The sequence below is a fragment of the Hippichthys cyanospilos genome, chromosome 4 (genome assembly GCF_059441005.1).
Source record: "Hippichthys cyanospilos isolate Australia breed blue-spotted pipefish chromosome 4, RoL_Hcya_1.0, whole genome shotgun sequence".
NCBI classification, from domain to species: Eukaryota; Metazoa; Chordata; class Actinopteri; order Syngnathiformes; family Syngnathidae; genus Hippichthys; species Hippichthys cyanospilos.
In genome coordinates this window covers 2421767-2435173 of record NC_142372.1, presented here as the reverse complement: position 1 = coordinate 2435173, position 13407 = coordinate 2421767, and the positions used below count along the sequence as shown (strand labels likewise).

The following is a 13407-nucleotide window of genomic DNA, read 5'->3' as shown; positions in this document are numbered from 1 at the left end:
TTTTTTCCTGATTGTACGTAATTTAACGAGCGACTGCCGCCTAGAGGCTTGTCAGGCTTGTAAATAAACGAAACTGCAATTTTTTAAAATAAACAAATCCACGTGGACGGAGATTTTTTTTTTTGTTTTTGTTTCTTTTTTTTACACAGGAACGAGGGATGAATATGCAGGTTTAAATAGCACTGGTTAGACTAGGCTTTAAGAACAATGGCCACCTCAGACAGAACATTATTAGATCAAAAGATTCGCTATGTTCTATATTACGGCGGTTTTAATCAAACACCACTTATTTAAATACTATGAGCAGATGGTGTTTGCGAGAACTTTTTCCTATTTCCTCAACTTCCCGTATTGCAAAACCTTTTTCAACTTCGGTTGACCCAAAACATAAGATTGAATTTTCTCGTTAAAATATGCGGGACGCATGTAGTCACGGCTCCCAAAACTTCTCAAAGGTCGAACTCATGTGTTAGATATACCGTGAAAAAATCGTCACTTGCCGTTTTGATATTCCGTGCATGATTCCCGTTGATAAAGCGATGCGCAAACGCCGTGGTGTTTACAAAACATTGAAATATTCTGAACAACGGCTGATTGGCCGTGATATTAGAAGGCCGGGAGAAGAAAAATATCGATCAGATTTAATGGTAAAAAAAGTCAAAGAAATGTTTGTTCCAGACTCATTTATTAATCATGAACGTAGCCTTGCTTGGATAAGACGTAAATTGTACAAAGTGTTTTTTTTTTTCCAGCTGCAAGTCTCTAAAAGCCATTTTAACAATTCCCTCTAATTCCAACAGTTAAGGTCAGCCATTTTGATATTTTATGTTCACTCTAAGGGAATTTTTATGTCCCTCTTTCATTTCTTATGGCAGCCGCTTCAAAGAATTGCCTGCCCTTCCCGTTAGACTCATTTCCAACAGATTTCCAAAGGAATTAGCGATGCATTTTTCCCAGCCGCGGGAAGAAAGAAAAAACATTGAGCTTCCTCGGCTTTGTCTACGACTTCATTGCTTCACTCCCACACGGGCGAACGAAGACAAAATACGACATAGGTGCGTCGACGCCAGTTACAGCAAAGCGCTTCTTCATTGTCGGCCGCGGCGCCATTTGTCAAAGGGCCGCTGCGGGTTTCTGCGGTGAAATTTCACATTTGACTCGACGTTGTCGTCGGACCGCAGCGTGATTTTACGTCCGCGGGGCCGTAAAATCCTGAGCGCGTTGACACGTGAACTTCTTAATGCATTTGCCGCCTTATCCGCTCGGCTTAATGGCCGTCAGTCGTTCACGCCCGCTGTTGTCATTTTTCTGCGGCTTTTGTCTCGGATTTCAAACGGCTCACTGAGACAAACAAACTGAAAATGTTGAGAAAGGAAACACTCTTTTGTTGTTGGCGTAGGCTGCTGCGGTTGTTTGTCTCTTTTTTTTTTTTTCCCCCCTCTCTGCCGCAGATCTTTTTGGCCGTGTAGCTGCTACATAATAAAAGTGGGAAGAATAAAAGTTTCAGGCTCGTGAAAGTTTGAGCTTTTATTGACAGAAGATGTCTAACACAAACCTGTGCGCCAAACAATTTTAAAGCTTAGGTTTGACTCTATTTTCAATGATTGTTTTAATGAGGTATGTTTGCACTTTCCATCGGGAATAAAAGGCAAACACGATCATATGCTACCAAAATAGCGAATTGTAAATAGGGGTGGCCACAGTTATGACAGATATTACCAGCATTTGAATAACGAAAGTACCGTATTTTCCGGACTATAAGCCGCACCTTTATATAAGCTGCAGCAGCAAAATATGAGCAAAAAAAAATATTTCTGTCATGGATAAGCCGCACTGGACTATAAGCCGCAGGTAATAACATCAGATCTTTATGCAAAAAGATGGTATATGAAGTTTATATATATATATATATATATATATATATATATATATATATATATATATATATATATATATATATATATATATATTTTTTTTTTTTTAATATATACATTATATATATATATATATATATATATATATATATATATATTTTTTTTTTTAGTTATTTAATTTTTTTTGTGATTTTCTGCCAATATTCCTTTCTTTAACAGACCAAACATGCCTGCATGTTCAGTCCCAACATATTTATAGAAAACGGATGGATATTTTCAAAACTAACAGAATACCGTTCGTTAAATAGCAGTTCAACAACCTCCCAAAAAACACAGATTAACCGCACTGGACTATAAACCGCAAATCATGAAGAAAAAGCCGCGACTTATAGTCGGAAAAATACGGTAGTTGTTTATTATTGTACAGTCAATGTGAGAAAGGATTTCTCTTTTTCAACAAATTAAAGAAATTAAAACCTGTTTTTGATATTTGATTAATCAATTACTGATCTAATAATTGCTGCCCTTGAATATTTTGATGCCTGATTAATAATCTGTCATTGAAGCTATAAGATAACGATTGATTGGTTATTAGTTTGCAAAAAAAAAACCTCAATACTTCAAAATCATAAAGACATTAGTGCTGATCACAAATGTAATGATCTAAACCTGTTGGTACTGCATGTCTAGACATAGTCTTGGGTAGTTTCAGCCAATCCCACAAAGTAGCAGTGTCCTTGCAGCCAGCATTCAATCTTACTATGACTTCACAACTTTCCAACTAAATGGGGAGCAATTTCCCATTCGGGCCCTTTGGACCCAACCAGGCGATTCGTCAAATGTGTCGGATTTACCCCGGGATGCCATCGCCTGTTCATCATCCAGCTGTTGGCTAACTGTACCAAGCAGACGCAAACACGCTCCCAACTTTGTCAAAGTTTCCCGTATCCATACTTGTGCCAATTGACCTCCGATTTACAGCTTTCCGCTGATGACGTAATATGAGTCTTTATTGTAGTTGATAAAACTGTAAGCAACTTGGGTTTTAAATTGCTTAAAAAGTTTACCTGACAGGCAACCATCTGTTTATGAAGCCCTTTCCCCAAATGGATTTTTTACCCTTGGGATAAGGCATGAAACCAGCCGGGTTTGAAACATCCATCTGTGCTTACATTAGGCTGGTCATGCTTTGTTTAGCATGAATATGCTGCGCTAAAAACATGTTTCCCATTGAGGATAATCCGAGTTTAAACATTTTCGATAATAATGGTCGGAATATGATTTATACCAAGCTCGTGATTTGTGTAATACGTCTATTTGTTTATGTACAGCATGTGTTCGTATTGTATAATATATATATTATACACACACACACACACACACACACACACCCACACACGGATATTTTCAACAGCCACACACCCACAGCAGTACCTCTAGTTCCGAAAATCTCGTGACAAAAAATTCTGATGACGAGACACCTCTTTGGAAAAATATTGCCTCGTTACGAAGGAAAATTCCTGATGCGAAAGACTAAAATTGTCGGTTTATATTAATGAGACACAAGCGCGCCAACAGTTTCTGCCGTGGAACTAACAAACATGGCGTATTTACATAAAAACTAACTGCACGTTAGCAAGAGGGCTGAACACCATATCGCAGGAAGAACTTCGCATGACCTTAAACTAATTTTAAGTGAACTTACATGCTTAAAATGATCCCCAAAAATTTGATTGCTCGTTTGGACTTGTAAATGATGCCTAGCTCACTCTAGATGTATAAATAAAATAAAAAAGTGTACAAATAAAATGACCTAAAAAAAGGTTCTCAGCACACCAGAACCATCTCAAGGCAGACTACTAGTATATATTAGAGAAGGGATGTGAATCTCTGCTCTAGCACCTCATTTTCCACAATAATGAGATTAGATTTTTTATTTCTGAGAACATGACGTGATGTTTGGCTAAAAATAAATACAAATCGAATGTATTCCATGCCATTGCTCATTCGGGGTACGAGTCCAAGCGTTGTTCAATCTCTATGATCAGGATCTGCAGAATGTCCACAATTTGAACCGTGCTGTCCTTCAGAACTCAGAATCAGGGCCATTTCCTATCTTAACTAAATCAGTCTGTCTCGCTACTCGTTTCCACATCTTTGTCCCCCCCCCCCCATAGAGCATACAAAGGGGAGGACGCATTGCTGCGTGTCTTTAATGTTGTCACTGTCTAGCAAGTCAAGCTCACTCTTGAAAAGACAGAATTTGTTTCTCCCAGGGAAACACAAACTCTCAGGATACACCACAATGCGACATTTTCCTTTGTAGGAGAGAAAACAAACGCAAATCCAGTTTGCCTCTTGACAACCAGATCTACCCAAATTTGCTCCTTTTGTTTTCCAAAAAAAAAAAAATGACATTCCGGTATTGAACCGTTCCTGTTGAGAAAAGGTGCACAGCTTTTTTTTTTTTTTTTTTACCACAACCGCTCGGAGAAACGAGTATTCTAACCCTGAACTCTCTGATCTTTTGGAGTCCATCTTCCAAACATATTTAATATGCTCAGCATAAGGGTTAGTAAGTCTTGTGCCCTGTGGCTTTTTGATATTTCTCTCGGCACATATTGCCTTGACCCTTGCTTAGACAGGTCAAAGAATGAAACTCAAAATATAAGCAAGCGCTCACACCTTCTTTGTAGCGTCTCAATCTTTTCTAAGGATCCGGTTTGGTGTATTATGAGTCCTTCACTGGACTTCATATGTAGCTTTTCAGCACAAAAGGAAGTTTTCGATTGGAAATCAACAATAATTGTTCAATTTTACTATAACTTTTCTGATGACGTATTGCCTTAGATCTAGAACGTCCTCAATCACTACCCTCATGTAGCCTACTAAGATCTCGGCTTAGCGTTAGCACATCGCGGATGGTGGCAGGACCCTGACCGCACAAACAACTGCAAAGATGGCGTCACATTTCCCTTTCCCCATCACAAAAATGGCAGTCGTTTCAAACGTCTACTCACGATTAGCGTTGTCATGGCAAAAGCTCCAAAAAAAACATGACTAAGGTTCTGTTCCTGGTGCTCCAATTAAAATGATAACGCTAACGTTAGCGCTAAGACATTTCCAGAGTAATAATAAATAGCTACTAGTTTGATACTTCACAGTTACACACAAACACGATTTTAACAAACTCGAATGTTCGATATTGTTTGGACGCAATTAGATTCATAACCTCATCGCTATTCACACGCTAGAAACACAAATATAATTCAGTCCGAATGCAGGCTCTTACGACACTCGGCACTAACCTTCATGGGAAATGCGGTTTTCTATTACTCAAAAGGGCAATGCATCATAAAGGGGGCGTGGCAGCCACACAGTGAAAGGTGCGACTTCAGTAAACAAGACATTTCACTCTCTGGAAATATCAGTACCTTAAAACTCAAATAAAACCAAATTAAACCACCTAATTTACCAGATGTAATTTATATAAATATATTCAGCTTTAGAATGTGTAAAATGATCGTAAATCAAGGTCCATATAGAAAATGCGGTTGCTCATAATGGTGTGATTCCACCTGGGATATACAAATCATAAAAAATGCTATTGTTAGACGCATCAATAGCAAGTAGAAGGATGGATTTATTTTTGACAATGTCTTTCCTGACACATGACTATTTGAGCGGGATTGTTACAAGATGCCATATTGATATCCGATTACTCTAATTAGTCCAAGTAAAATAGCCATGTATTTCCTGCACCGATCAATACTGCCGACAGGTATAGAGGTCATCAGCCAGATCCAGACTCGCATCAGCATTTGTTTAAACTAATTACTATACTGTAGCTCTGCTCATTTGTACAAATGATGTCTGTCTCCCATGGCAGCACAAGTTTAGCTATACAAATTGAATTCCACAATCATGCATGATCTGACTATATTGGAGAAAATGAGTCCAAAAAATGGTCCCAAAAAATAGCTGAGAGATATTTGATGAACTAGATGTCTAAAGGTGGGCCCAAAATTCTTCAGTATGCAGTGTGATTTTAAATCGTAGCTACAACAACAATAATAAAGACAAATCAAGCAAAAATAAATATGTCAGTCAAAAGTGTCAGGCTACCTTGTTTTTACGGAGGTATTTTTAGACGATTCGCATTCCACCGTGCCCGATGTCGACGCCGGCGAGTGCTCGTCGTGTCACTTCAGAGTCCGGCAACGGTTGTCGGCGAAGCAGCTTTCTATCTTGGAGAGGAAATAAAAGTCCCCTCAAACCCTGAAAACATCAAAGAAAAGGAGAAATCTCTGGAGAAGAAATTCAAAGAACGAGCGCTTCTCTTGAGACGCGGCAAGTTGAACATTCCGAGCAAAATAGGAATAGCATCTCGAAACAATTGCAAGAAATACAATGCATACATACACACGCAAATGTGTGTGTGTGTGTGTGTGTGTATATATATATATATATATATATATATATATTTTTTTTTTTTTTTTTCTTTCAGGACTATATAAATTCAGAAAAAGAATTTGATGATCAGTAGGTTATTCAATGTCATTATTTTCACAAGTCAGATTCTCTCTCTCTCTTTCTAGAATGGTTTGACCCAACTTCTCACGTGCCTCCTCTCGTCACCTGTCAATTTAATGATATATATATATATATATATATATATATATATATATATATATATATATATATATGTTTCAGGACTATATAAGTTCAGAAAAAGAATTTGATGATCAGTAGGTTATTCAATGTCATTATTTTCACAAGTCAGATTCTCTCTCTCTCTTTCTTGAATGGTTTGACCCAACTTCTCACATGCCTCCTCTCGTCACCTGTCAATTTAACATGTATATATATATATATATATATATATATATAGCTATATATATATATATATATCTATATATATATATATATATATATATATAGCTATATATATATATAGCTATATATATATATATATATATATATATATATATATATATATATATATATATATATATATATATAGCTATATATATATATATATATATATATATATAGCTATATATATATATATAGCTATATATATATATATATATATATATATATATATATATATATATATATAGCTATATATATATATATATATATATATATATATATATATATAGCTATATATATATATAGCTATATATATATATATATATATATATATATATATATATATATATATATATATATATATATATATATAGCTATATATATATATATATATATATATATATATATATATATATAACACACACACACCTATATATATTGTCTACATTGCACATATATATTGTCTACATTGTTTTCCGGCAGCAAACCAATCCCATTCATTTGACATTGTCTATTGGAATAATGGCCAAACGCGTCTCTTAGTTTGGCTGAGATCTTGTGCTAAAATAAGAAAGATGAAAGGCACTAGCTAAGAGGGATTCGGCAATTGCACTTACTAAAAGAGGAGCTCAACTGTGATTAGGAAACATATGGTATTATCAAGTGTCCTGGGGATTAGTATAATTCATATTTAAAGAGTATATGTACTGTATTCTCTTCTAGTGTGTGATTAAAATGAAGCTTAAAACAGAAATGGGTGGGGGGGGGCACGCTTTACTGTGCAGCAGGAAAGAGTTGTCATTGTGAATCGCACAATGGTCCACTGTAGTGATTGTTCACTCGGTGGGGCAAATTCCTTTCACCGTTTTGAGAACAATGGATAAATATGGAACATAAATCTTCTCAGCAACGTTTCTTTTCATCAAGCGCATAGAAGAAGGCACAAGTCCATCAATCTGCTTTTCAACGTTTTGATTTTGATTGATTATGTTCAAAGTCTAATTAAAGCCAGAATGGTCCAACTATGTAATTCTCATATTTTACAACTTTCCGTCGTCTTTTATCAATCTTCTCGGGTGGAGCAAGCCGGGCATCTATCATAGTAAATTAAAAACGGACGCCATCATTTCGTCCTTCGCTTTTGGGAATAAAAAGTGTGACGTATATTTGGGAATTACGGTATTCAACATAACATTTCGGTGTTTAGTCACCATCGGTTTTGTTTGAACAAAGATCATATCACTTAACATATTTTAACTATTTGTTTTGCTAGAACGAGACGACCTTGACAGAGGACAGTTCAAAACGGACTTAAATTATTGTGTTTTTGCCCCTTCTAGACCGCTTTAAATCAAAAGAAGCCATTTGATTTCCAGATATTGTACTGATCTCACTTAAATCTTAAAAATAAGATAAATAAACAATAGACAGCTAAAACGTCAAAACTCCATTATAGATGGGCTAATGTTAAAATCGAACTATTTTGGCTCGGATCTCGCTGGATTGTAATCAGTTCTGAGATTGGTGAGCCGATGAACTTGTGTTCTCTCTTATCACGTTATCAGAGACAATGGAAACAACATCTGTTCATGATGAGTCCCCATGTTTCTTCCCTCCTGTTTGCTTCTCACCCACTCAAACTTCGTGCTGAGTCCAGATGGAATCAGTCGCGGGTGGCCACTTGTTCCAAATATTCCAGCCCGAGCCCCACGTCGCTCTTGTCGGAATCAAAGACAAACACAATATGGATGCAAGTGGACAAGACATGTGGGAAGAGAATTAGATGCAAACTCTCTTGATGGAATAAATGCCCAAAAAAAGTCGGGAAGAAGTTTTTGCTGCTTCGATGTTATCATTTGTTCGTCATCTTCTTGCAAAGATAAGTATTATTTTCAATTGCATATAAGTAGCCAGTCAGTGTTTTTGTTATGGCTGTAATACCCCAAACTGCATACCGTATTTTCCACGCTATGAGGCGCACTGGATTACAAGGCGCACCTTCAATGAATGGCCTATTTTAAAACCGTTTTCATTAATAAGGTGAATCGCATTATAGGGCGCATAGAATAGAAGCTACAGTGGTCGGGGTTGTGTGAAGTGTGTAGATGGAGCTGCACTGAAGGGAAAACATGCAGATAAATCAGTCAAACTTTTCAATGAGAAATTAAGAATGAAGATGAAAGTACTATCTAAAACATACCTCTAGATTACTTTAAAAGCCTGTTTAGATCAGCGGTTCTTAACCTTGTTGGAGGCACCGAACCCCACCAGTTTCATATGCTCATTCACCGAACCCTTCTTTAGTATTTTTTTTTTTTCTGGTGCACGAAATGAATTGTGCATTAATATCACCTTGTTCAAATCATCACTGTGGGTAAAAGTACCAGTTCCCCGCCACCACGGCGTCAGTCCGTACGGCGATCGACCCTTTAGATCGCCGGCCGCAGGAGCTTATCTGCCTGGATCGGCGCTCGGGAGATAACGGGCTAATTCCGGTGTGTGGTCCCGACTGAGAAGGAGGTCTCACTCTGCTGCTTATCAAAGCGGACCGGTAGGGAGTCTCACTCCGACACATATACAGCCCTCTCTAAGCGGTCTGATAGGGAGGTCGCACTCTGCTGTATAAACCAGCGACCTCAAAGCGGACCGGTAGAAAAACTCCGAGCAGGACGCTTTCAATGACTGTGCCCACAAACTGCAGACTAGACTGAGGGGTGGACCTCTGCGGCGGAGGCTCCACCGAACCCCTGAGACCGACTCACCGAACCCCCAGGGTTCGATCGAACACAGGTTAAGAACCACTGGTTTAGATCAATGCCAAGATGTACCAAGAGTTTAAAAGAATATACTTAAATAATAATGTTCACTGTTACAACAATCTCTAAAATTATGACATGCGGTTTATACTCTGGTGCGGCCTACACATGACAAAAATAGATTTTGTGTTCAATTTTATTGTTGCGCCTTATGATCAGCCCCTACCCCTGAAAAGTCTCCTACAAGTATGTTTCAAGGTTTGCGGTGACATACTGTGCATTTATGTGGCATGCACGAGTTTTTTTTTCCAGGCTTATACTATGACCCCCTCCCGGGACATGGCTGAAGGCTTGTTCTTTTTTTTTTATACTTCCTCCCCGATCCCTCATATTTTTCTTTTCTCAACAAAGATCTTCGGGTACTTTGTGAGCAACACACATATACGAGTTTGCACTTCAAAAAAGAATGTAGCTTTCAATCCGATTGTAAATCGGAGAAATTGATACTTGCAAATATTACATAGATCATAAGATCATCTAGGTCTATAGATGTCGGTCATTTATCAATCATCACCGGAGGAATACAGACAATATTTTGGGGTATATTTAGAGGGGAAGAGTTTTGTCCGCGTCAAGAGGTTAAAGCTTCAATAAGTAGAGTCAAAAACATGCTAATGTCTTTCTGTGCTCTGTTTTGGCCCGGGGCAGGTGATTGACATCAAAGAGAAACTGAAGGTGTCCAAAAGGTTCTGGTCCAATCTACCGGATGATATCTGCGCCGACGGCAAATTGACAGAATCTGACGAGGAGCAGTGTTGGAATAGTCACACCAAGGCCAGGTGAGGACTTTTGTATCTTTCTAGGCGCAGTAAAGCGGGCCAGCTGTCTGGTTATCCAACTTTGAGGGGATTAAAGTAACACCCCGGCGTTACCAGATTAATTCTCACTCTAAAAGTACGATAATTAGTGCTTATAGGGGGAAACGCTATAAGCGGCAAGGTTCCGATACCCAGAGGAGTCTGAACGTCAGTTATTACCACTGCAGTGTGGAGATCACTGAGCTGCACGGCAGATTGCGCTGTCCGCTTCCTTCGACAGCAAAGCAGAGCGACGGGCTGAATATTTTACCGCTCCATCCCCTTTGCCCCCTTCAAATAACAAAATCACAGATGGTGCAATAAAAGATGTTAATTCTCTTGCTTGCGCCAGCACTGTTTTTAAACACCACTCCAAACCTGGAAAGGGAATCAATTGCTTTGCAGCGGTCGTTAGCGAGTCAAGACATGACTGGACGGTGTATAATGAATTCATCTACATATAAATTTCTTCCATCACTAGCGCGGGGTATTTTGCATTATTTCTCAAATGCAAAAAAGCACATGTGCAAAATATGATGCCGATGTTCGTTTTGAGAGGAAGTTTTCATTTTGTTTTGATCGTAAGAGCCGTCAGAATTCTGTAATTCCCCAAATTCAGGATGTATCGTTTTTTTTTGTTTTTTTTTTAAAGGAGGCCTTTTTTAAAAGGGTGTGTCCTATAAACAGTTACTTAAACATTATTCTTTTTGTTCGACCCCATTCGAGGAAGGTTGATCCATCAACCACATAAGCAGACTTTTGACGCACAGAAGCGCATTTTTATGTCGGCCATATTCTTATTTACAATAATTACCGTTGAGGTGGGCTGTTAGCAACCAGTGCCTGTTGCAGCTAACAGCAGCTCGTGTTAGCTGAGGTTGTTACGGCATTATTTGCGACAAAAGAAGCGAGCAGACTGAACCAACGTGCGAGTCCATCATTGTTCATATGCAGGAATATGACTAAAACGAAAAGGTTATGACGTCTCCAGGTGATTCCATTAAGCCTGGCAAGATATGGAGCTTAGTGCACCGGTTCGAGAACACGGAAAGATACTCCACTTGACTTATTAATTGTGGTCTTTTGACATATACGCTAAATCATAAACTTGGTGTAATACGGATGGTGCGCAACTTCATGCATTTATTTATGGCAAAATGAACATGAGCTGCATCGCAAGGAAAAACAACTGCTTCGAGTGCATTCAACGTTGTTATGGAATTCAATTTAATTTCATCCGATTAGTCGTTTAAATAATTGATGGAATGATCGATTCAAAAAATATTCTAGAGTGACAGTATCGCTAGTAACAACTGATAACAGCCAACTAAATTAAATGTGATAATACATTGATCAAAATGAGTGTGGTTCTATGTAATTTTTTTTTAGATATTTCCCAGAGGTGGTGAAGGAAGGTCTCACCAACCAGGTGAACAACCCAGAAGTCAACCTGGACATCACTAGGCCGGACACTTTAATTCGACAGCAAATTATGGCACTTCGCGTGATGACCAACAAGCTGAAAAATGCATACAACGGGAATGATATCTACTTCCAAGACTCCAGTAAGTATTTTACTAATGATTATTACGTCCACCTAAGAACAAGCCTTAAGAATAAAGATGATTTGGGGAAAGTATGTTTTTTAAATCAAATTACAACCCGAAAATTTCTTTTTTGAGCCTTGTCCCCATATAAATTGCTTCAAAATTGGAGCAAATATAGCATATAATAAATTCAAACGGGTGTTATAAAAATTGTAATTGTAAAGGATACATTCATAAGAGAAATGCAGGAAAAATGCAGGCAAAGATTTAAGAATTTACTCGACGATTACGTTACTTTCTTTTCGAAAACTCGTGGTTGATGCTCTGTATAAGGCGCACTGTCAAAATTTGAGAAAAAGGCTTTTATCTGCGCCTTATAAGCGTACAAGAAACTATAAGCAGTTCTTGAAATTCTTATAGTGCGAAAAATACGGGCGATGCAAAAAAACATGTCCAAATTGCTATCCCATCAGAAATACGAGTCATCACCCTCAAAGGAAGATTTCAGCTGTTTATCAGGCAGCGAATCTCATCACGCAACTCCGTAGGATGCATCCATTTTACAATGAGGCAAGGATGGCATCATTAGGTGAATAGATAGCCGTTGTCATGGTGACCCAGTTAAATAGTAAGCTGTGATGTTTGTCAAGAAAAACAAGGCAATATAAAACAGGAAATGATAACATTCACACACACACATACACATATATATAAATAAATATATATATATATATATATATATATATATATATATATAGGCTATTATATATATATGATTCTTGGTATTCTGTTCCACTAAACGCACTTTTAACATCAGTTCAGCTTTTGTTTCTGTTTGTGTCGGGTTTTTCAGTATGGGTATATTCTTTTCATGTCCGTCCTGGTGTCCTTGTTTAAACTGCAGACACCTAAAGAGCAGGATCAATTCAATTTGTTTGTGTTGGTTCGAAATGTCCTGGAGCAAACAGTGAAAATGAGACGTCTATTTGCTTGGAAGCAGCTTCAGCTGACGCTTTGGAATCATTTCCGTTTTATAGCTTTCCGCTAGTTTTGCTAAGTCCAAATAAACAATTGGATTTGTTAGTTATTGTAGCGGTAGTAATTTGAATCCACATTTATAGGCAGTTAATTTCAGCAAAATACTGAAGCACTACAAACATGACAAAACCTAAGCGATGAAATTGTTGCATTATTAAAATTTAAGAATGACCTTACGTAAGTCTCAATCAATTGTTATTTACATTAGCTAATTTATTGAAAATTAAACTACATATACACTACATGGACATTATTATTACTATTATTAGGACAGTTTTTAGTCATTTTCGACTCTTTCAAGTACCCACTAATCCGACTGTTGTCATTTTTGGAAGAAAAAATCTTCATGTCCTCATTCCTTTGCTCTTAGTTTGAAAAGAAAAATGTACTGTCTCATCACAGCATTAAAAAAAGCTTGTATTTTTTTTATATACCTGCAGAAACCCTGTTAAAATCTCCT

The 13407-nt window shown here is 37.6% G+C and overlaps 1 protein-coding gene across 1 annotated transcript in view; it reads left to right on the top strand.

The window, feature by feature from the left end:
- Nucleotides 1-13407, top strand: part of gpc6a (glypican 6a) — a 90788-nt gene that overhangs the window by 74280 nt on the left and 3101 nt on the right. Inside the window, exons 8-9 of the mRNA XM_088412789.1 lie at nt 10214-10344; nt 11752-11927. Of these exons, the coding sequence (XP_088268915.1) occupies nt 10214-10344; nt 11752-11927 (307 nt within the window). The remainder of the gene's footprint in view (nt 1-10213; nt 10345-11751; nt 11928-13407) is intronic.